At 41.8% G+C, this 23,606-nt stretch overlaps 3 protein-coding genes across 5 annotated transcripts; 2 read left to right on the top strand and 1 right to left on the bottom strand.

The window, feature by feature from the left end:
* Positions 1–327: 327 nt before the first annotated feature.
* phrf1 (PHD and ring finger domains 1) lies at positions 328–16,674 on the top strand. Of its 3 annotated transcripts, XM_029522186.1 has the most exons (20): positions 328–403; positions 1,107–1,247; positions 1,360–1,476; positions 1,766–1,962; positions 2,152–2,235; positions 2,336–2,469; positions 2,618–2,709; positions 2,945–3,123; positions 3,460–3,592; positions 3,728–3,843; positions 4,002–4,195; positions 5,198–5,320; positions 5,740–5,894; positions 6,067–7,915; positions 8,019–9,217; positions 9,303–9,379; positions 9,919–10,074; positions 10,290–10,418; positions 10,552–10,733; positions 16,176–16,674. In XM_029522186.1, the coding sequence occupies exons 2-19, from the start codon at positions 1,160–1,162 to the stop codon at positions 10,714–10,716; spliced, it is 5,187 nt and encodes a 1,728-aa protein (XP_029378046.1). In that variant the 5' UTR covers positions 328–403; positions 1,107–1,159; the 3' UTR covers positions 10,717–10,733; positions 16,176–16,674. The 3 variants fall into 3 exon arrangements, with proteins under 3 accessions (XP_029378046.1, XP_029378047.1, XP_029378045.1); XM_029522187.1 differs by lacking the exon at positions 16,176–16,674 and having other exon boundaries at positions 3,728–3,849; positions 10,552–11,693; XM_029522185.1 differs by lacking the exon at positions 16,176–16,674 and having other exon boundaries at positions 10,552–11,693.
* irf7 (interferon regulatory factor 7) lies at positions 11,712–16,355 on the bottom strand. Its single transcript, XM_029522188.1, has 10 exons — positions 16,115–16,355; positions 15,733–15,886; positions 15,073–15,244; positions 14,891–14,988; positions 14,694–14,748; positions 14,451–14,567; positions 14,138–14,340; positions 13,737–13,938; positions 13,491–13,606; positions 11,712–13,391 (listed from the first exon to the last, which is right to left on the bottom strand). The coding sequence occupies exons 1-10, from the start codon at positions 16,120–16,122 to the stop codon at positions 13,200–13,202; spliced, it is 1,317 nt and encodes a 438-aa protein (XP_029378048.1). The 5' UTR covers positions 16,123–16,355; the 3' UTR covers positions 11,712–13,199.
* Positions 16,675–20,411: 3,737 nt separating the features above from the next.
* Positions 20,412–21,766, top strand: ascl1b (achaete-scute family bHLH transcription factor 1b). The gene has a single exon (XM_029523511.1). The coding sequence runs from the start codon at positions 20,662–20,664 to the stop codon at positions 21,271–21,273; it is 612 nt and encodes a 203-aa protein (XP_029379371.1). The 5' UTR covers positions 20,412–20,661; the 3' UTR covers positions 21,274–21,766.
* The last annotated feature ends 1,840 nt before the right edge of the window (positions 21,767–23,606 follow it).

Consider the following 23,606-nt stretch of genomic DNA (forward strand, 5'->3'; position numbering starts at 1 on the left):
GAGGAATATTTCCAACATTCACTTTCCCACAACAACTCAGGCTGTTTCAATCCGAAGTGCGGCTTTTGTTTTGTGTGTGTTTTTAGAATTTGGATTAAAAATGGGTAATACTCTGTAATAAATTTCACTTTTCTGTCGAATTAATACGAAATTAAAAAGCTAGTTTTGATTACAGTGAATGGATGATCTTTCACAGCCCGTTGCTCCCGTTAACAACGATCACAACAGCCGTAAGCATCTCTGAATGGCTCGCGCTCATCTTGAACAAACGGAGTCTGTCTCTTTAAGAGTCTTCGTCGTCCGAGTGCGCTCGGCCTTTTCCGTCTGGGGCCAGCCGGCGGTGTCACTCAACCACCGGGGACACTTCAACCCGCTCTGAGCACACGGCACACCGGTGAATACGGTAGGTCCGAAATTCTCCCTAAATGTTCCGATATTACACGGTAATTGTGTGTGTTCGTCTGGAAGTAAGCGGAAACGCCACGCGGCGGACACGGAGTATGTTTAGCAATAAGTTGACATTCGCTAAATTTAGCTAGTCTGAAGCTCGGGCTAGCTAACGTGCTATGCCGTTGCTAGCGTCGTTTGTTCACCAAGAGCAGCGTTGCTGTTAGTCCCACGTCCATGCCAGTGTGTATATCGATATTGTGGATATGTGCAGATAAGCTTCGCATGTTCTCCACGGGAGATACAAAAGAAACGCCCCGTTTGGTGCCGAGTTCTCCCCTTTGTTTACAAATGAAGCTCCAGCACCTTCTGCAGGTTAGCTTGCTAATGTTAAGTGACAATGTCGTCTTTGGCTACAAACGTAACCGCAGAAGTCAGTTTCTTTAAACAACTGATTTAAAGTATCTTAGTTACCCGTCATTCATCTCTTGTTTGGTGTGTTTACTCCTATATATTAAAGCGCCCCTTACACTGAGACATGCTCTGTGATCGTTGCACTCCCGCTAAAGGACTCACTTTGTCTGACCACAAACTGGGTTTACAATTTTTCCTTCATCGTAATTTCTTTATCCAATCAATAGTTTCTTAGTCGGAGAATCCCTCGATTTTTGTGAACAAAATACATCAAGGTATAGTCTGCTTCTGCTCTGTTTTCTCAGGATTTTTCTAAAGCTAAACTGTCAGAATAGTTGTGTGCTTCCAATGATCAGCCATGGATGAAGATGACAGCCAAGATGAGCTGATCAACCCCAGTGCTACTCACAGCAAAGGAAAACGGGCTTCGTTGTGGGCGATCTCAGGTAGGTTGCCTAAGATATTTATCGTTGATAAAAATCATTGAAATATTTTCACTATGTTGCATTCACCTTGATAAGAATACAGTCTCAAAATCATTTTATTTTTTCCTCCTAGATGACTCAGATGATGCTGAGGAGTCAGAGGAGGGGGAATCTGATAGTGATGAGGAAGATCACCTGGATGGGGAGGATGATGATGAAGAGGAAGAAGAAGGGAATGAGGAGGAGAATGGTAGGAGTGACTTCCGTATTCAATGCACATTGTTGTCAAAGATTATGGTGGTTGTCTCTAGAATTTGTTTTTCAACTTGATTAGCACATAGTTTTTATGTTGCTTAATTAGTTTTTCTGATTAAGCTCCAGGTAAGTAGACAATACACTTTTATTTTGTACTTAGCAGTGTAGATTTGCACAAAAAAAAATTACAGCCATGATCCATACTTTGTGTTACGCTGCAGTATCTTCTAGAAGTACCACTTGTATAGAGTTTACACAGGTGATTTTATACCAACTTTTATCAGATGAGGAAGTGGCGCAAGATGCTAAGCCTGAGGATGGGGCTTTAGAGGGGGCCTCTGCTGACCTTGCATGGATGAGCTCAGATGAGGAGTCAGAGACATGTCCCATCTGCCTGAACTCATTCACCAATCAGCCTGTTGCCACACCAGAGAACTGTCAGCACTACTTCTGTCTTGACTGCATCCTTGAATGGGCCAAGGTGGGTCTGAGCTGTTGTCACTTTCTGAAAGAGAAGGTGCTTTATTATAGAGTGCTTGATACCTTTTCATTGTTAGTATATATGTATATATGTGCTGCATTAAAAAAAACCCAACCAAACAAACAAAAAAACACACTGATGGTAGGAGGCTGAATAGCTCAATTCTGGTGTTTTTTCCTCTCTATGTAGAATGCAAACTTGTGTCCAATAGACCGTATTGCCTTCAACAGCATATACCTAAGGAAATGTTTTGGAGGCAAAGTAAAGAAAATGGTGAGTGTGTTCAATCTTAACATATTTGAACCTTACTTACATTGTATGTATTTATATTGTGGGTCCAGTCTGTGATTTATGTGATGACTGCTTCATGCAGATCACAATACAAAAGCCTGTGAAGGAAGGTCTAGAGGACACTGTAGATTTAGACCTGGAGCAGACCAGTTGTGAGGTGTGTGGTGGCAGTGACCGTGAGGACCGCCTCTTGCTTTGTGATGGCTGTGATGCAGGGTGAGATAAGTAATATATTTTAGTAAACAATTTTACATTTGTAGGGTGTTGAAAGTCAGTACTATCAGATTTATACAATATTCTTAATATATATATTTTCATACTTCATGTCATCAGGACATTGTTTTAAAATCTTTTTGATCCGCAGGTATCACATGGAATGTCTCACACCACCTCTTGACTCTGTCCCAGTAGAGGAGTGGTTCTGCCCTGGATGTGAAGCCAATAATCGCCACTTAAGTAAATCACATATTTTGGTGGATTGTTCTTGTTCCAAAATGAAGTCATACTATTTCTTTATATTCAGTGTTTTTTGAGTTGCTATTACTTAATTAAAGTTTCTTTCTTCAAAATACATTGCATAAAAGAAAGGCAAAACCAAAAAAACACAAACCAAAACCTTTTTATTGTATTAAGACTTCCATTCCATAGCATTGTCTGTATGCATTGGTGTTCTTTCTTTCTCCTGACTCAGGGTCTTCTGGAGAGGAACATAGTGAGGCTGAGAGCCTGCCTTCTATTGCCCGATCTACCCCTAGCCTCCACCAGTCTCGTGTCACAGGCCCCACCAGAGCAATTGCCAGAACTCAGCAGAGTGAGCGGGTTCGAGCTAATGTCAACCGTCATCGCATCACACAGGCACGCACATCACAGGTTTGGCATGAGGCGTGACGCTTCTGTCTTGGCTTATTTTCTAACTCACTCCATTGCATTTAGGTTGAATAATCCTGAAATTTCCTTGTGTTCCGCAGAGTTTGTTGAGTGCAGATTAGATTACAACAAATTTGACTCACTGTAATGAAATGTATTGCATGCTGAGAAATAATAAAATGAGATTTTGAGAGTTTTATTTGACTGGTGAAATTGTAATTCTTATGGTGAGTGCATGTGTTTGGGAGTTTACAAAGCCACAGTTTATGAAAGTCAAAGTACATCAGTGGAGTTATAGAGTTTTTTTTTTTTTGTTTGTTTTTTGTTTTTTTCTTCTAGTTGGCTCCTACATATCTGATTCAGTCCACATGGCTGGATGAGACTATTAATGCTGTGGTGGCTGGGCTTAACACAGCTGTGTATATACGGGACTTAACACATCGAGCTCCATCTAGATGCAGGCGGACGACTGGTAAATGAGCACAAAAAATGCACAACAAATTCCAAAACAAGTTGGGCATAAAGAAAGTAAATGTGAACATATAAAATATGACCTGAATAGTAATGTGTCTGTGATGATTACTGCTGTTCATCTTTGATTGAGCAGGAAAGCGCAGAAAAGTCAAAAGGAAGAACACATCTGCTAAAGGTAAATCGGGCAAAGCTGCAAGTACAGGGGCCAGGAGGAAGAAACGGAGAAGGACTAAATCCAGAAAAAAGATGGTGAGTGTACCATCAACATCAGTCATCTGGCTTGAAATTTTACTTGGTTTTAAATGCTTTGATTTCTGCATCCAACAGTGTATGAGTAATGCAGGATTAATTTCTTTTTATCGTCATACTATGCTTCTTCTCTATTGATAATTTTGTTTTCCCACTAGATGCTGAAAAACGCAGCCAATCCTCGAAGCCGTATTGCTAGTAATATTGGAATTGTAAAAGGCAAGAAGAGCTCCTCCCTCCCCACAGTATATCGGCCTTCAGAGCACACACTGAGCAGCATGAGAGCTGACATTGGTGCTGCATCCCTCTCTATCTATGGAGATCCATTTGATCTGGATCCATTTGCAGATCGGTAAGAGTACTTCCTCATAGTATTTTACAGAATAAAAATGTAGGCAATGTATGGACTTGATCCCTAGTTCCATTCACATACAGGTCTTTTGGTTGTGACTTTTCAATTCATAAACTCCTTTTCACATTGCAAACTAGGAAACACCAACTTTTCGCTTATCCTCTGATTATATAAGAAAAGGATTACATTTTGGTTGTTAGAGTGAGACTCTTTCAGTCTTTTTTCTTTTTGTTGTGTTGCAGGCCTTTTGCTTAAATGGAAAATTATGTCCTTTGTTCACTCTACGTCCCATACCTAAATACCCCATAACAGCAGTGATAGCTGCATTATAGAATTTTATTGCAATTACATCTGTCTGCGTTGTTAGCACCATAAGTGTGTCCTGCACTCTTTCCCTGGCCTGCAGACCATATTCTGTAGACCTAAAGGATCAACCCTAGCATACCCCTATGTTTATAAACTTCCTCAGTTGGCTTAAAAAAAAAAATATCAAAATGGAAATTTTGTCCTTGATTCAAGTCAAGTCAGGCAAGTGAGGACAACTCTGAATATGTGTTTCAGCCAGAGCCCATAAATTATTTTAACATCTTTTGAAGGGAGAAGCCTTCAAAGCTTCAAAGCTACTTGTGTCACACCCAGGTAGACCTGAGGCTGTAATTGCTGCCAAGGGTGTTTGAACTAAGTATACATGGTGTGTGCACATTTATGTCAATACCATGTTAAAGTTTTTTCAGTTTTTAACATATTAGTATGTGAAAATTTTGTAACTATTTAAAAGTGGAACCCCTTCTCACCGATCCATTATACCCCATGATGATAAAGACTTTAATCTTAAGATTGCAGTATAAGAAAAAGTGAAACATGAAAGCCTCTGAATATGTTTTAATCACACTCAGTGCATTTGTGAATAGTGTCTAGTATGTGTCAATCTGTTTTGGGATGTATATATCTACAAATATAAGGTATTATTGAGCAATTTTTTTGCGCTCTCCATTTAACCAGGGAGGAGGATGAGCAGCAGGCACATGCTACATCACTGTTGGAGGCCAAGAGACGAGGCATCTCTCGCTCTGCTCTTCGCTCTCATCAGCCTGTAGCTCGACCAGTCAATGCAAGCCTTTCCAGGTACAACATGTTTTTGCCATGATGTGTGTGAATAACGTAATTGATTGTAGGCACTACCAGACCAACAGAAAAATCAGTAAAGAGGTTAAAGTACAGTAGTGCGTGTCAAATGCAGCATATTTTTCCAAAAATTATGTTGCTGTTCATAACAAATGACAGCCTTTTTTTTTTTTTAATCTTACCCCCCCCCCCCCCCCCCCCTTTCTTTTCTTAACTTCTGCTACTATTAAGAATTGGAAAAAAAACTGCTCTGATTAAAACCACAAACTGATGTAAATATATTTGCATACTTTCATATTGTAATTATGAAGTGCTGTAACCTTCTTTGCCTTTGTGGTTACAACTAGTGCGTGTAGTTTAAGTAATTTTTTTTTTTTTTTACTATTAAATGAAATGAAATGTTTTCTATGCTATACTAGGAGGGCTATTGATGTCCCCCAATCAGGGAGTGTTGTGCAGGCAGCTCCTGTGCCTGACCTGCTCGGCAGTATACTATCAGGCCAGAGCATGCTCTTGATGGACAGCTCTGATGTTGTCATCAATCGGGATGGTTCCCTTAAAGCTTCAAAACCAGGTAAGCATTTTGATTAAAAATAATGGATAGTTATAAATATTTAATAAGACTCAGAGAAATAGAGATTTAACTATTGCGGCTGTATGATTACAGATGTAATTTTGTCTTACTTCTCATGAAAATAACAACAGTTGTATAAAAAAAAAGTCTTAATATGTTTTTGTGCTAACAGCGATGCCATCCACATCAGAGCCAGTTAGCAGCAAAAGCAGTCACTCAGAAGATGCCGGTACCCAGATCAATGGAGACCTACCCAGATCCTCCAGTAGCTCCATGAACAGACCTTTGTCCCAGAGCTCTGCTTGTTTACAGCCCTTTACACCCTACTCAGGCACCCACATCCAACCACCTTCCTGTTCTGATATGCCACTCAGAAGCTTGCAGCCAACGCATCCAAATAGACACTCTCCCTCTGTTGATCACAGGGGAGCTAATGGAATCAAAGCATCTAGGCAAACTACCTCTGCATCCATCCACTCATCACAGAGCCAGGAAAGGGCTCCATCACACTCCCATTCTAAAAAAACACCTACAAAGCCTATGTGGGTAGATGTGTCAGTGCTTCCCCGGATACCGAAAATAAGAAGGGAGAGTAGTGGGGCCACAAGTGATGGTAATAGAAAAAGTAGTAGTAGAGAAAGTAGTAATAACTCTGCCTCTAGTGGCAATGGTTATGGCATGCCTGAAATGGGTATTAGCAGCCTTGCGGGGGAAAAGACAAAGCAGCCAAGTGGTGACCAGCAGAAAGGCAGAGCTGAGGGTCAGGCTCAAAGGCATAGGTCTGACGGAGCAGGTTCATCATCAGCCTTCTCGAACTCATTTTCTTCTTCTTCTTCCTCCTCCACTGGTACACCTGCCACTCAGTCAGTGAGTTATTCTTCATCTTCCTCATCTTCGGCAGCCGTGAGCTTCCGCATCAACTCCAGTGGGAACTCCTGGCATTCAAGGCGACTAAGCATTGCATCATCCTCTGTTAGTGGGGACAGCTTGCAGCAACACTGGAGACAAAAGGAAAATGAAGCCAAAAAGAGGCAGTTACACAGGGATAAACAAATGTTGCTGGCCTCGCGGACGTTGGTCAATCAAGAAAAAGACAGTAATAATATCTATGATCCCTTTAATCCCACTCTGTCAGATTCAAACAGCTCAGATGCCGAAGCTGAGAGCTTAAGCCTGGATAGCAGCTCCCGAAATGCCACACATAAGAGGAAATCTCCTGCTCTAGGAAATGAGGAGGATTTACTGCAAAGCAAGCAGTACTCTGTTCATGTGAAAAGTGAAACACAGGAAACTGAGCTCTCACAAGAACAAACACAGAGATCTAGTGCTCAGGAAAGTACTTTATTTAAGGTCAGATGTTCACAAGAGTATCTCAAGGATGAAAGAGAATCAAAATTGGATGATGTTAAGATTGAGGAACAAACAATATTTCCTGACATTGAAGTTAAAAAAGAGCCTGGGTTAGATGATGCAGGGGGAGCTGAAAGGTGTGGACGCAGTGTAAAAACACATCAGATTTCAAACACAGCACATGCTACACCACTTGCACATCCCAGCCCAGCTCTTTTAAAGACAGAGAAAAAGGATATAGAAGAGGTGAGTCAGCAAAGGGAGGAAACTCCCAAAAGTGGTCCCCTAAACTGTAAGAGGGATTCATCAGCAACCATCTCTACTCCCACCGAAAAGAAACGAAAGGCAGAATCTGATTCGGATTTCACAAGCTGTTCCAAGTCCCCATCAAGAGATTTGGGTGGTAAAAAGAAACCCTCTAAAGCACCAAACAAGCAATGCTCTAGCAGTTCAGAGATGGACAGGGGGAGAAAAACAGATCGTCATTCCTCTGGCCAGGGTGTCAAGCAGAAAGAAAAGAAGGCTAGAGAAAGGACTTCCAGGCGGTCAACGTCCAAACAGAAGCGATGGGAATGCTCAACTTCGGACAGTTCCCAGTCTAAGTCCCCTGATAGGACTTCAAGAAAAAGACGCCGATCCAGGTCCCACTCCGAAGGACGGTGGCGATCCAGGTAAATGTGTAACAACTAGTCCAATATAATGGACAACCATGTAATGACCATGCATTTGATTTTTAGACCTTTGGTGTGGTGGCTGAGTTTCTTTTTCTTATAGGTCTTATTCCAGCTCTAGCAGCAGAGAACGTTCAAGGAAGAAGCATCAACGAAGGAGCAAAGAGCGAAATGATGGCAGAGAGCGAGATCATGAGAGACGACGCTTGTCAAAGGAAAAGCGACATGGTCGGTCTCACTCAAGATCACGTTCAAGGTCAAGATCCACATTTAGATCAAAGGACAATAAACGTGATCGGTCTTGTTCTAAATCTCGGTCTAGATCAAGGTCCAAGGAAAGGAGGAAAGATTGCACACAACTGCAACAACAATCTACCTCCTCCAGAGATAAGCTGATATCACGGTCAAAAGACAAGAGGAGACACAGGTCTAGGTCGAGTTCAAGAGAGCCTAGGAAAGAGGAAGGAAGATCATCGACCAAGAGTTCACAGAAATCTTCAGCATCCTGCGCGCCATCTCCTAAAGACACTAAGCAGTTACAGGACAGAAAAAGAGAGAAGTGTATCATTCAAAGCTCCCTCAAAGAGGAAAAAACTTGTGAAGGAGTCCAGGAGCCCTCCTGGACCTCCACGTCTAAAGTCAAAAAGGAATGCAAAGATTCTGGGGCAGACAGCAACGTCACACCAGCAGAAGTGACAGAAGAAATTAAAACTGTGAAAGAAATTAAGAAAGAAGAAGAACCATTTATTGATATGTTTGAAGATTTTTCTGTTGCCACGTCAATTAAGAAAGAAGAAAAGGAATTTTTCCCTTTATCAGAAAGAAAAGGTGTAAAAGAGGAGGGAATCAAAGAAGAACTCTTCAAAACTGAGACTTGTGAAAACACCATAATTAAGTCAGAGCCAAGTTCTCCACAAGTGTGTCACTTTCAACCTGTCAGCTCATTTTCTTCATTAACAACACCTGCTATTGCAGACAGTCATCAGAGTGCCGTCCCCCATTCTCATGCAGGATTAATGGCCTCAACAGAACAAACAACCACAGGATTGACTGCTAATATAAAGCAGGAAGTTCAACAACCCTCAGACTCTGATGATGACTTCAATGTCGATGTGATACTTGACAACCTGGATTACATGAAGTCTGAGCAAACAGAGGCAAGTGATGCATTTGTCAAAAAAGAGAAGGCTAAAAATGAAGGAGAGCAGGTTTTGGCCGTAGTTGGAGCCAAATCCAAGACTCAAGTGAAGAGGGTTACATGGAATATACAGGAGCACGTGGGGCCAGAGAAATCTGCAAGCAGTAAGTGTTGCTGCCTGGTCACACAACTATGCTTAGCATCTGCCTCTTAGCAAAAATGTTTTCAACATCTTTTTTTCTTTTACAGAGGTTGCAATGTATAAGTTAAAGTTAAAGCAGGAAGGCATTCGCAGACCCTCTTTGACAGTCCAGACCACCAGTCAGGTAGGCTTGTACCACTTATTTCTGAGTTCAACTTATTTTATTTTTGCACTAAGATTTTTTTAGAAATGCAATAATTATGTAGAGTGAATGTCCAGAAGGTGTCAGTGTTTACCTTATAGGAGCTCACATGTGTTGGCAGAAGTCTTTGGCTGAAACTAAAAATGAAGGCTTTTCAGACTAAATGAAAGTGAAAGCAAAACTTCAAGCTGCTGTTTCCTTCCATCCAAATGAATTAATTATTGTAGCATCTACAGATGTAAAATAGAAGTAACCAAATTTGTTTCAGCTTCTTAAACTAAATGATTTAGACATCTTTGTCCTTTACATGAAAAATATATATATTTAGATTTTATACCATCAGATAAATAAAACATTTTGTGTAGAGCTGTGGGCTGTGTGTTATTACAATTACATCAAGGTTGTTTACACAAACTGATCAATTAATGGAGAAAGTAATTACTTTATCTTTTAATCAATCCCCTTGTTGATTTTTTTTTTTAACACACTGTCATCCATTTAATCTTCCTTTACATTTGCAGCATTTGAGTGGAGCTGTCAATGAGTCCTCCAAGAAAACTGCAGTCTGTCCACTTGCTTCCAGTGTTTCTTCTAGACCTGATGGCCCACATTCTGGGGGGTTATCAATAACTGTACAAGGAGTGTCAGAGGAGGGGGATTTGTCAAGGAAAGACAAGGTGACAGAGTTGTGCAATTGTATTCCACAGCAGGTATACATTACTTGGGCATGTTATTTTTATTTTGCTATTGTCAAGTCAAGTTTGCAGTAAAAGGCAGCTGGGAAATGTGTGTTTAGGAACCAGAAAAAACAAACAAAAATGGCTCTAATTTTTGAGATTTGGCATTGATTTTTGGAGCTCATGATAGCAGTGATATGTTCGTCTCCCAACAGTACTTGAAGAAGCTGCACATGCAGGAGAGAGCCATAGAGGAGGTAAAGCTAGCTATCAAGCCTTTCTACCAAAGGAGAGACATCAACAAGGATGAATACAAAGAGATTCTACGCAAAGCCGTGCAGAAGGTGGGTTCAAGATTTTGTTACAATTCTGAAAGGTATGTCACCAACCAAAAATTTTAGGCACTTACAGCCTTGAAGTAACAAACTAAGAACTTGTAATCAGTTGATTTGGCAGAGATTTGTTTTCTGTCATCAGGTGTGCCACAGCAAGAGTGGTGAGATCAACCCAGTGAAGGTGGGCAATCTGGTCAAGGCTTATGTGGACAAATACAAACATGCTAGGAAACACCGGAAAGCTGGGGACTTAGGGAAGGCATCGGAATTACGGACTGAGGCCTTGAAAATGTCTGACAGCCCATGAGGAGGCATAAACTACAGGCAAGGATAACCACACCCACCACAAACTCATTCACATTAAAGTATGTTTTACTTGGTGTCCTATTCTTGGGTATGATCTCTGACTCTCTGGCATAGCCAATGTAAATGGTTAAGAATGCTCATGGCTTCAAGATGGAACATTTTCTAGAATATCTAGCTTCTATCTTAAGTTTTGAAGTCAGACATTTTGCTTTGATCATTTGCAAAACACCTATTGATGTCTTGTCCTTGGACTGCTTCAACAAAGAAGTGGTCTTTTTATTTAGTACAGCCCAAACACTTAATGGAAGGGTCTTAGGTAGTGCCTTAAGGAGGCAAATATGAAAGACCCTCCCCTAGAGTGATAAATCAGGTAGCTTCCTCCACAGGCATATCAATGGGAGGATATAGCATGAGCTTTTTCTGTTTTGTGAGACAGCAGGCGTCTTTATCAGTCATGAAACACGTTGTCTTGGTTAAGAAGATGTGCTAAACTATGCACAGTGCATATTTTAATGGATAAGGCATTTGTCACATTAAGAAAGGGCACTGTTATGCAATTTTTGTAGAAGATTTATTAGTAGAGTAACTAAACCATTTTAGATTTGGTTGTAAATAATATAGATTTGATATATCCACTTGTATGTTCTGTGTTGCCTATTGAAAATTACTGAGATTAATGGTTTCTAGTTTATAGAGGTGATGATTATTATTATTATTATTATTATTTTATTTTTTTAAAGCCTCTGTCGCTTGTCGTGTACATCCATGTTCAAACAGTTAAATCTAGTCCAGCATACTACAGGTGAAATATGGCTCAGCAGTCAGAAATGAACAATGTATTCATGCTTCTTTTTTCGGGGAACTTAACTTCTTATGGTCTAAAAAAACTCTTATTTCTCTTATTTTTTCAATAAGAATGAGGGAATGTGTTTGTGCCAAACTGGTAGTAAAAAGTGTAGTAATAAATTAATGCACCATTTTTGTGAATAAGTGAGATTTATTTTTGGCCATTCAGTTTCAAGTATTCAGTATAAAGAGGCTACAACACGACAGTAGGTAAGATAGATTTTTACTTTGGAGTGAAATAATTATACAGATCACAATTAGTTTCAACCCCCTTTATCTCGCCAAAAGTGGCCAGATTTTCAAACTGACCAAACTGGTACTCTGATTTCCACAAACATTTTAATTACAAAGACTTTTTTGCCTTTTTGTATTCAATTCTTAGTAATTGAATACAGTGGTGTTTTTATGAGACTTATTGTCTGCATATCAGAAAATTAATTACACCACTGCAAAAATACACCTTAAGCTGGAAATACTGAAATATCTTTTTAGTGTTAAGCCTTAAGGGTTTCCTGGGAACTCACTTTTGCAGTGATTCTGTCCTAAATGTCACTTGTGTTGAAATCTTTTGCTACTTTCACTTCCCTCATTTTGCCTTATGCAAATACTGACCAGGCGAGTTTTTGGACATTAATTTGGCATGTGGAGTGGATAAATGTTAAGCAAATAATAGGTGCTGAGGGGTTTCAAAATTTTTTTTTTTTTCCCTCCCCCCCTTCATTTTCTTGGTCAAAATTAAAAGATGTTTCTAAGAGGGAACACAGTTATTAATCATTGACAAGGTTTGTCTCTAATTCCAGTACTAGTCATATTGTGTCCTGTTGTCACATTTCTTATTTTATATTTTAAATGTATATGGTGCTTTAAGTGTTACCGTTTAAACACTAACAATATCATAATAATAGCCTTCTCCAACTACTTTAACTTTTTTCCCCAGCCTCTTCATAGTCCTTTGTATTTTCTTTTCAGGTCGAAAGTTTTAATAAAAAGAAAGAGATATTTGTCATCTTTTCTTTTTGGGTCCTCATGGACAAATCTGAAGCTGCAGTACAAAAGGACTTAAGAAACGGAAAAGACGAGGGAACCTTGACATTGGCTTCAAGAAAGCTGTGAATTACCCTTAAATTGTTGTAAAATGATGAACAATCGCCATACTTTTCCTCCCACTTTAAAAGCCACACTGTACAAATAAGATGGCATGCAGAGTTAAAACAATTTATTTGAAATACAAATAATTCAATTTTTTTTTTTTAATTTTTAATTATTATTTATTTTTTTAAAAGGAAGAAAAGTGCCCGATAACCATCAGAGTATAAAAAGGTTTAACAAAATCTTAAGTGCAAAACAGTTTAACACAGGCTAGTTTACATGAAGTACTCAGTGACTGTATGACACATGAAAACTTCGTAAATATGCTAAGTAATCAAATGTTATGTGCAATGGATTCATCTGTTACTTGACATTTACAGTGATCATAAAAGTTTATTCTAAAGCAAGTCCTCAGACCTTTGCGTAACAGTCTCAGTGATGGAGTTAATTTGTAGTGATTGTTTTAGCCACTGAATTGTGGCCAATGTGACTTTTTTGGTTAAACTAGGGAAACAGTGGGTAGGTAAAGTAGTCCCCATTAGAAGCTAGTTAGTGAGTGAGCTGTAGAAAAGGTGCCGCAGCCCGTCCTGGCTCTTCAATTGTTGGCAGACCAAAGACTGAGTAAATGAGATCATAGAGGCTGTTGTGTGAGATCTGTAGGCTGACATTGTCACTGTGAAGAGATGAAGCCCCCTCAATCTGAGCCATCTCATGAAAATGTCGGCAGATCAGAGGGACGACCTACGGGTGCAGAGAGAACATTTTTCAACACTTAAAATGTGTTTCGCTGAAGGGAGCTGAATGCGAACACTGTATGTTGGTTTGAGGGGTGCAACTTACCGTGACCATAATAAGTTTCCTCTCCAAGGGTTTTCCATCAGGAAACCTCTCTCCAAAGCACATATTAATGGTGTACTGAGGAGAGCCACCATTGTTCTCCTTAAACTTTCTCAGGTCTAAAACAGATATTTAATTCCCAATACTAGTGTTAAGATGGGTTTAAAAAAAAAAAGATAAATGCAATGAGTGCCAGTTGTGGGAAGTACATTTGTGCACATGCATGACCAATAGAAGATTGACACCTACCATGTATATACTTCTCAAAACTGAGAAGCTCCACCATGGCGTTCTTGGGCAGCTTTTTTGGGTCTGGTTCAGCCACATTAGGGTCGTTGGTGCTGGCAAACACATGGCACTTGTCCTGCCTGCAGGCATAGATACCAGTCTCCCTCACTTCCAACAATAGACCCCTTTGGATGCTGTTCAGGATGCGGTTGGTGAATTCAATCTGGTGTAGGGAAGCTTGTGATTAGCAAAATGACTATATTGTCACATAAGTCAGACAGCAATATACCACATATTGGTGTAAATGAGAAACTCCAACCCTCATAACAACGCATTCAATTGGAAAGCACTGTGTTGGCTTAGGTGGAGGTTTCTTTATATTTTTTTCTAAGTTAATAATAATAAAAAAAAAAAAAACATACCTGTTTTTGGTCCAGCAGGCCATCAGTGGAGGGGAAGCAGAGATGATGGGCATTGAGGTCGGGGGCCTCGTGGTGGTAATAGAGCTGGAGATACTGAGCGGAGAGTGTGGCCTTTAGCATTTCCTTTTTCCTGTAGTGGATGGAGATCTCTATGTCATAAATACTTGGCTGTGGTGGTGAATTGAGGACTTGCGGTGGCTCTTCTGTTAAAGGAAAAATAAAAAAAGAACAGATCACATTTCCCAGATTATCATTTAGATGCATTCTCACCAGAACAGCATTTCAGTTCAGTTAATGTTTTCTTTAAACATACCTTCGATGTAAGGCATCTGCTCTGGTAAAACCTGTGGATGGTCCTGAGCTGCAATAGGAAAACTTCCAATGCCATCTGCATTGGGCTGATTGTAGTTCTCTCCCCACGGCTGCTCCCCTGTCAAAGATAAAAAAATATCTAGTACAACTATATTTAACCTTCCTTTGTAACCATGTGAAGTCATAAACGGGAGTAGGGAATATTAATAACTTGTACAACAAATCTGTTGGTGTAAGATGATACCTGATAGGTTCTTGCCAAGATCCAAGCCTGTGAAAGTGTCAACCAGCTGGTATTGCTGTTTGGCAGAAAAATGTAAAATTATTTAGGCATTTAATATGGGTTCAAACTTAATAGTACATACAGCAAATCAGCAGTAGTATGTTTGTTCTAAGCTCAGTTACCAAAGGGAAATGAAACTGCTTTAACACATAGTGCACCTCATTTCCTTGGGGGAAGTACTCTGTCGGAGAGCTGTAGATATCTGGAGTCACAGAATCACTCTTGGAAACTTGCTCTGGTAAACCCTCATAGTTGTCTGCAGAGAACAAGAAAACAATTTAAAATGAAATTCAAAAGGCTTCCACAGTGGGAGGCTAGAATGAAATGCCAGTCGTCTTACATTCGGTATTGATTATCTCGTAGACTTTATGAGGATCATCAGAAATCTTTGAGTTGTCTTGTATCATCTTGAAACGCACAGAGAGGTTGTTCAGAGCGCAACGGAAGTTGGTTTTCCATCTGGCTTTGTCAGTGGGGAATTCGCTGATTTTACCACTTGCCACTGCCCATGCCTGAAAATACCACACATAAGAACACATTAGCCAGAGGTGCAAGATTGTTGGTTGCACTCTGTCTCTTTTGTGAGACTTCTCAGTCTCTACATATGCAGTCCCCTCCATCAGTTATTTAAATTACTGTACAGAATGAAATTGTTGTCTATACTGTCTATACTATACTTTTGGGCATTTGGGAAAGCACCTCTAGTTTCAAAGTTATCTATTCAAACACATTCAGTGCTTCCTTTACTTTCTTGTGGAACTACTGTGTATGACCACTATTTTGACTTGAGAAAAGTGGAAGCGCCACCAGTGTTAATACATGCTATAATTTCCCCTGAAGGACCCAGCTGCCACCTGGCATCAGGACTGCTTGTGGCACAGCAGTCTAAAGTTTTACAGTTGCATTCATTAACAGGACAGACAACATTTTTCGCTTATAATGCTTCAACGTATAATACCATTGTTGCACTGACTAGTTCAACTGAAGCCATTTAACCTACCCGGAATATTTTACTGTCTTCATCTTTGCAGTCCTTCCTGGAGTTGTGCTTCCAGGGGACTCTAAACTTGTTCGGGCCCACATAGCACAGACCGGTGTACTGGCCTGTCTCCACTTGCTGTATGAGCCAGTTGGCAAACTGAGGCTTTGGGTTGCTAAGAAGAAACAATAGATAGGAGGGAGAGGACATTTATATTATTAATATAACATTTAGCACCACGAACTTTGTGCCAGATCTATACGGCTCATCGTGGAAAAAATAAACAACAATAAATGCGATTTAACAGAAACGAACAACTTTAAGACTTTCAATAGCTCAAAACGATCCTAATGGCGATCTTATAAATGTGTAAAGGCAATAAGAAACAGATGTTTGTTTCTACCTTTGCATTGCTCAGCTGATGGGTCACTTCTCTCCGGGTTGGTGATCTGCTTTCTCTGCAGCCTTTTAGTCCGCCGTTTATAGGAGCGCTGACATCACGCACGGTGGGAGGGCACGACTCGGTGTGGCATTTCCGGGACGGCAGTGGGTGAATTTGAGGTAAAAACTGGAGAAGGATGCCCCCACCCCCCAACCCCCAGGGAGGCGAGGCGTAAAGGATCGGGCTGGTAATAAATAAAAAGCACCCTCTGCAGACCGGATGCCGAGGGTGCGCCGGTGGGTTGGTTTTGGCCAAAGCGAAATCCCCAAATTCTGCAGACTCGGTCGGGAAATAAAACTGAAAATGACGTCACTAGCTCTGGCACGTCTTTCCTCCAGCACTGGAGAGCCATGCGTTTCATCATCGCACTTAATGGCTGCGGTGTTTCCGAGCCTGCAGTCCGAGTTCAGACGGACTTTACTGTGTGTAATCATCCCAGAACCCAAACTGCATAAGTGACAGAAATGTTTCCGATCTTTATTGGAGATGACAAACATGATGTAAAAAAAAAAAAAAAAAAAGGGCCAGAAGACTTCTGGACTCCCTGTGTACAGAATATATTAAGAACTATGACACTTAATAAGCAGCAGTAATTTAGAAAATAGGCTTATCAATAAAAATATGCACAAGACTTATAAAAATTGTATTCTATATCCATAAAGATTTGAGGTTTTAATATTTAGCAAAATATAAGCACCAAATAACTGTATTGGAACAAGCAGATTCAGATTATTTTAGTTTACCCAACATGTGATTTGAGGAAAAACACCCATAGGATACTGTATAGTAATTATAAATAGATACATACAAACTAAGTTATTTTATTAGGTATTCTGGGCTTCGCTATGTAAATTAATACAACGTCAACCTGCAACAGGTACTAAGGTAATGTAATACAATCCAATCAGCAGATTTAGAGTTAACATCTCACGTACAAAAAAGGATTATAATCTTTATGCTGTATAGTGCAGGGCTGTTGTCCGCTGTTCAATGTGCCAAATGCATTTTCCATATTGATATACACGATGTGATAAGATGATAAGATTTAAGGCCCATCAAACATTTTATAAGCAGCTCGGAAGACTACAGGTGTCTGAGAAGACATGGCCCCATCTGTTCAGACTTTGTACATTTATCAAAATACATAACCATACAGACACGCCCCCCCCCCCCCTTAGGGCACACAGTTCCAGTGAAATTAGACAAGTTGAATACAGCAATGACTGTTGTGTCATTTGTGTTAATTGTGCAGTGCATTTTTGTGGGACTTTCAGCATCAGAATCTTGCAGGTGTGTGGTTCTGTCATGTTTGAATGAGAGAGAGTATTTGCAGAGGGGTATTCCCTCATGTACATGACAGATTTTAGCCAATATCACTCAAAAAAAAAAAAAAAAAAAAAAAAAAAATATATATATATATATATAACATAAGTCTGGCTCCAAACAAAGCTACACTTCCTCTTTCCACCCTCAGCACTTCATAACGTCACAGCCAAGACAAGCACATCTGTCAGATATTGTTTTCTCCCTCTCTTGGATGATTGTTTTTAAGTTTATATACACAATGTCAATATAAAACGCTAGGAAGTCCGTCAAATGCTTTCACTCATCAGACCATGCAACCACCTGCCTGACTGAGCAGCATCTGGATTAGACTGTTAAAATACAGCCAAGCAAATGCATTAGGAATAGAGAAGTGATATAGACTCTAATGGACAACTTCCCTTTTCCTGAGAGGTACTCCTCAGTCCTTGTATAAAGCCTGTTTACTGAGTGACCACATGAAAGGGTCACATCACATTTTATTCCAGTGCAAAGGAAATATTAGTAATATAATAATACAATGATATTAGAAAGCGTCACCTTGTCCATTGTGGTCCAAGTACAAAGTAATACAGTGTGTTTTGTTTTTATTCTACTTATTTTCTTTCTGGCTTTTATTGCTCTCTCTGTAAGACATAGAGTCATACTCCCTCATCCTCATGTTATTCTCACCCACACGTGTCACATACAAAGCATTGTTGACTTGCAACATTATCAAAGAAAAACAAAAGACAAAACCCCTAGAAAGTGGCTGGTTTGTTGTGGCACTGGAGTTTCAGTAGGATTTAAAGAATGCAGTTGGTTGTTTTGTTAAACAGACACACCCTTATATGAGTCAGACTTCATTTGAGTGTATCTCTGTATGAAGGTGAAACTTGGTGATAAACAACGCTCATTGACCTGGTGTGATGATTTAGTTGATATTATTATTGTTAATATGATCAACCCACACTTCTGGCAATTTTTTAGCAACTTTGACCATTTATGTGTAGTGTTTGAAATATTTGACTGAGACAGTTGTTTGATTTGCTAGATTTACTAAATTTCCAACATTTTGTTCAACCAATTCCATATTAGATTGACTAACTTCAGAGATCTTGTGTTTTGCTGCAATATCAAAATAATGGATTTCACAATGTCTGACAACTCAGTGCCCTGAGGTAGGGAACCTTTCTGTTGCATGTCTCAACCAGTCCGTTTCTACGATGTACACACAAAATGTCGAACAAAATCATTCCCCAGCCGCTAAATTGTGTGAATAAGACTTCAGATTTGAATGAACTGATTTGTAGCAGTGTTTTCACTTAGCGCCCTCTGCTGTTAACAGGGAAAGTCAGGCGGAGGTGAAGAGAAAAGGGAAAGTTTAGAGCTGATAAACGGCGCAATACTACTCAGAGAAGCAAAAGACCCCCACAGGAAAAAGTGTTTTTCTATTACTGAACAGTCCAATTATATAATTTCATTGACGCAATCAGGAAATCCTCTCTATGACAGCAGGAAATCTTAAAGAAGCTGATTCAAACCGCAACTATGAAGAAAGAAAAATAAGGTAGATGATAGAGCTATTCTCTGCAGGAGAGGGGCAGTTTTTCCTCAAGTGTTTTACGGTCAAGTAAGAAAAGTTATCTTGATGTTGTAAAAAGTTGAATACATAGTTTGAAAATATCTCGTGGATTTTGTTTTGAGCAGCAAAGGCATTAATGCTTCTCTATTTTTTCCACTCTTGTTTATGTTAATTTGCCACAGCTAAGAGCAGTCTCGGCCCAGAGGAAGAGACATTTCCTCTGCAGCTGTCAGGGAATCCCCCCCCCCCCCCCCCCCCCCCCCCCCCCCCCCCCCGTCCATAGACAGATCCCCTTTTCACCGCCAGAGGCCGCAAGTGTTTCATTTGTCTCAGGCTTCAGTGGCGAGGGAGTTCACTCTTCAGCACGCTGCCGCAGCCGGAGTTTTCTGGTAATGACACTTATCAATTAAAATATGTTGGGAATCGTTTTTCCAGAACCTCTGAATCAAACCAATTCGGTCTCTTAGTCAGTTATAGGTTAATGAATCCGTCGGACAACAAATCCAGAACAAGAGGGGGAAGCCAAGGTATGATGTGTATAACTGTCCGGTCCGCTGTGGTGCTGAAATGCTCCCGGCTCGGCTTTAACCATGCAGAGAGGAAACGGACCAGAGAAACGGTTTGGACTAATATCGGACGTCCTGCGGGGCTGAACAGGACTTTTCAGAGATAGCCCTCCAAACGCGTGCCAACAAAGTGGACCTGCGGGTTCCTGAGGTGAAGCTGAGGTGAGAGGCAACTTCAGGTGACACACACGTCACATAGCCTGCGTGCTGTTTACTCTTGAACTGAATCGCGTCCCTCCGCGAGCTTTGTAATTGTCAGTTATTGTGCTCGGAGACACGCTTGCAATTTATTTATTTGTGTAAAGCTGTAGCCCGGATACAGCAGAGAGAGTCTTTGGTATTTGTGATTGTAAAGAGCCAGAGGAGAAAGATGGCCGTAGTGTTGGGGAGGGGGGGGGGGGACTGATAATTTGAAGACTTGCCAGGGGTACATTGTCAAATTCAAAAGGCATTTCAAAGAACCAAACCATTCACTTTTTTCTTTTTTTTTTTTTTTTTTTTTTTTTTAAATTCTCTCTCTTTTCCCCCCTTCTCCGTCTTTTTTGCCCGTCCTTTCTTTCTTCTCGGCCGGTTGCAGGCCGTTTGAATCGACCAATGGGCCTTCAAGTTAGAGACATTGGAATGTAAATGAGCCCAGCGCGTGCTCCCGGCGCAGTGAAAGCTCGGGATTGTTTATTGAGCTCCCGGAGCCACGCGCCTGGCCCGGGGGAGTCGGCGTGCTGAAGAATCACACAGCGGGGGCGGGGCCTCGCCACGAAGCGTGCGCCCCCCCACTCTCACAAAAAAAAAAAAAAAAAAAAAAAAAAAAAGGGGGTGGGTTGGGGCGCGTGTTGAAAAAGAGGAGTGCTGCCAAAGTTTGGGTCAGATCGGCTCGTGGAGTAAACCAGTGAAGAGAGACTTGGACTAGAGTTAGCCACACGGTGCCCACGCGAAGGACACGAGAGCTGTGCACTGCCAACCCTCCCTCTTCCAGTTCAGCTGTTTTCTTTTTGGGCCCCCCCAAACATCCATCATCATCATCACAATCCCGACGGCCGTCAGCACCTGTCCGCGAGATGGAAACTACGACCATCACCGCCACGCAGACCGCATTCACCTTTGGACTTACTGAAAGACGCAGCACCATCACCCTGCACGCCCCGGCCCAGGACTGCGCCGTCCCCTCCGCCGCCCCCGGCAGCGCCGCCGCCGCCTACCAAAGCAAGACCAAGGTGCTGAAGAGACAGCGCTCCAGCTCGCCGGAGCTGCTGCGCTGCAAGCGCCGCCTGAGCTTCAACGGGCTCGGCTACTCCATCCCGCAGCAGCAGCCGGTGGCCGTGGCCCGGCGGAACGAGCGGGAGAGGAACCGGGTCAAGCAGGTCAACATGGGCTTCCAGACGCTCCGCCAGCACGTGCCCAACGGGGCCGCCAACAAGAAGATGAGCAAAGTGGAGACCCTGAGGTCCGCGGTGGAGTACATCAGGGCGCTGCAGCAGCTCCTGGACGAACACGACGCCGTGTCGGCCGCCTTCCAATGCGGGCTTCCGTCACCGACGCTCTCCAACAGCTACTCGGCGGACCCGGAGTCGCCTCACTCCAACTACTCGTCGGACGAAGGCGGCTACGAGCCCCTGAGCTCCGAGGAGCAGGAGCTGTTGGACTTTACGACCTGGTTCGACCGGTACTGAGACTGACACGTCCGCCCCCCAACAGGAGGCGTCTGAGCCAAAAGACCCGATGAAGGCGTCAGATCAGACTCGCCCCTCGGTGCTTGGAAGTGATCTGTCGTCTCCCTCCCTCATTGGGCTGCTTCTGCTGGAGCAGAGCAACACTGAGAGAGAGAGAGAGAGAGATGGAGAGAGGGACCCTCTTGTTGCATAGAGAATAAATAGTCTCCCCGAAGTCCCCACGAGAAGGAGGGAGTTGGACTCACTGGAAGTAAAGAACTGTTGATGTTATGCTTGAATAAGTGCAATTAAATGGTGACACAGCAGCAGCAGCAGGCTCTGTAGAGACGCTGCTGTGGCTGCAGAGGACTTGTTTGATGAGACTCTCATCACAGGACTGCCTCCCTCTGCTGCCACAACTGTTGGAAGACACAACAAAGATGATGCATCAACAGACTTTAAAAAAAAAAAAAAAAAAAAAATCTTTTCGTGATTTACAACATGCCCCCCCACCCTCAGTTTTTTTTTTTTTTTACAAAATTGTACCATACAACGAATTGTTGTAATATGAAGACATATTTTTGTACATTGAGTCAGACAATGTTCCTGAACAACATTCACTGCCACTTTTCCTGACAGTGTTTTGAGGATCAGCTGTCAGAAAAGCAGTTGAGTTGGCATGTATGAGTTGTGTGACTGGGCAGCAATATCAAGGCTACTACCTGTGACAGATTGTAGTTGTTGTTTGTTTTTGTTTTGGTTTAAATAGGTGGCAAGGAGATCTTTATTAATGTATGCACTTGTTGTCCGTTTTCCGTAGCCTGAAATGTAAATAATTGATTTTAACAGATATATTTTGTGTAAAACTTTTATAAATAAAATGAATCTATTTATATTTTATTTCTTTGCACTGGTTTGGTTCTTGGGTATACTGCTTACATTAAACCCCAGATATGTGTGTCTGCGTGTTAAAGAAAGGGGGGTGTGTGTGTTTGTGGCGGCGTTAATTGAGCAAACTAGGGAGCTTCTCTTCTATTCAAAGCCCCTTCATGACCTTTTCCCGACTTGGTTGGGCACACGGGGGAAAATTGCGCAGCTGGGTGAGCACTCAATAACCATTATAGACGTGCACCTTCCACGGCGCTTTGTCTGTATTCAGGACCGGGAGATTAATATTACGTTTCATGCATTGCATTGTTTCTTTTGCATACTCTTCTTTTACCCAATAGCCCAGAGGGCCTGGAGTGGAGGGAGGGAGGGGGGGGGGGGGCGGGTGCAATTCACTCAGCTCAAAGGGTATAGATACTTTGAAATACGGCCTGGGGAAAGTCAGCAAGACAATGAGTCGGGTCAGAATTCTTATTGCCCGATTGAGATCAATCTAAATAAAACCCGGGGTTGTAGAGTAGTTGTATCCCCAACTGTGTTTTTCATGGCGCAAGCAGCCCAATCAAAAAGCCTATCTCCTGGCGAAATGGGGAGCACAACGCCCCATTGTGAGCACTATTGTGTGCGCCTTTGCGCCTCATTATGCGAATTATGGAAGATCTATTGTAAATAAACACCGATGCCAAATCCAACGAGGCAGAACGAGAAATAACTAGTCTAATTTCACCTGGTGCTCTCTGTGGGAGTGGAAAATTGGGACCAAGAGGAGGCTGTTTGACACTGGACTCAGAATTTAATGCATTCAGAGGACTGAGAGACGATCAGACAGCATTAAAACATGAAAAGAAAAGGGGGAAGAGGCAGAGTGGTGGGGGGGAACAGCACAACTTTCACATGTGGACTGGGATGCACTCTTGTATATGCTCTATCCCCCTCTCTCTCTTACACACACACACACACACACACACACACACTGCGGCCTTCAGGCTGCAGGTGTAAGCCACGTGCCTGCACTCGGTGACAAAGGCTCCGGTGCTCCCATTGGTTCATGGCTCGCGTAGCCTGTGTGAGCCCCGTCTGCAAAGGCAGTGACAAAAATCAAACAAGTGATAAATGACATTAATTACGCTCTGCTTTATACCCTCCTACGTCACATGGACTCAAAAAAGACAAATCAATGTTGGGAGCAAAACACCCCGCTGCTCCATTATTACAGGCCTGAAATGGTGTTTCTTGTGTCCTTCAGTGTCAGGCAGAGGCCAGGGCGCAAAGTGAAAATAAGCGCTTGTCTCTTGTCCTCCCGAAGATGGATATGCAATTTTCTCTTCAGCTATACTGGGAGGGGCGAAGGAGAAATAGATTTATTCGTGTCATTTTGTCGGCGGGTCATTTTCACTTTGACAATACGTAACGGCCGATGTTAATTTCGACGTAATCTAATGCTGAACGATCAATCACGTGCAGCC

Source organism: Echeneis naucrates, chromosome 16 (assembly GCF_900963305.1).
Source record: "Echeneis naucrates chromosome 16, fEcheNa1.1, whole genome shotgun sequence".
In the NCBI taxonomy this organism is placed as follows: Eukaryota; Metazoa; Chordata; class Actinopteri; order Carangiformes; family Echeneidae; genus Echeneis; species Echeneis naucrates.

Coding starts and splice junctions, on each gene's coding strand:
- phrf1 (XM_029522187.1), top strand. CDS start 1,160: ATGGATGAAGATGACAGCCAAGATGAGCTGATCAACCCCAGTGCTACT. Junction 2,470..2,617: donor TGTGATGGCTGTGATGCAGG/GTGAGATAAGTA, acceptor TTTGATCCGCAG/GTATCACATGGAATGTCTCA. Junction 3,124..3,459: donor CACAGGCACGCACATCACAG/GTTTGGCATGAG, acceptor TTTTTCTTCTAG/TTGGCTCCTACATATCTGAT.
- irf7 (XM_029522188.1), bottom strand. Junction 14,989..15,072: donor CGAGATAATCAATACCGAAT/GTAAGACGACTG, acceptor TGTTCTCTGCAG/ACAACTATGAGGGTTTACCA. Junction 13,392..13,490: donor GGAAACTTATTATGGTCACG/GTAAGTTGCACC, acceptor CTGCACCCGTAG/GTCGTCCCTCTGATCTGCCG.
- ascl1b (XM_029523511.1), top strand. CDS start 20,662: ATGGAAACTACGACCATCACCGCCACGCAGACCGCATTCACCTTTGGA.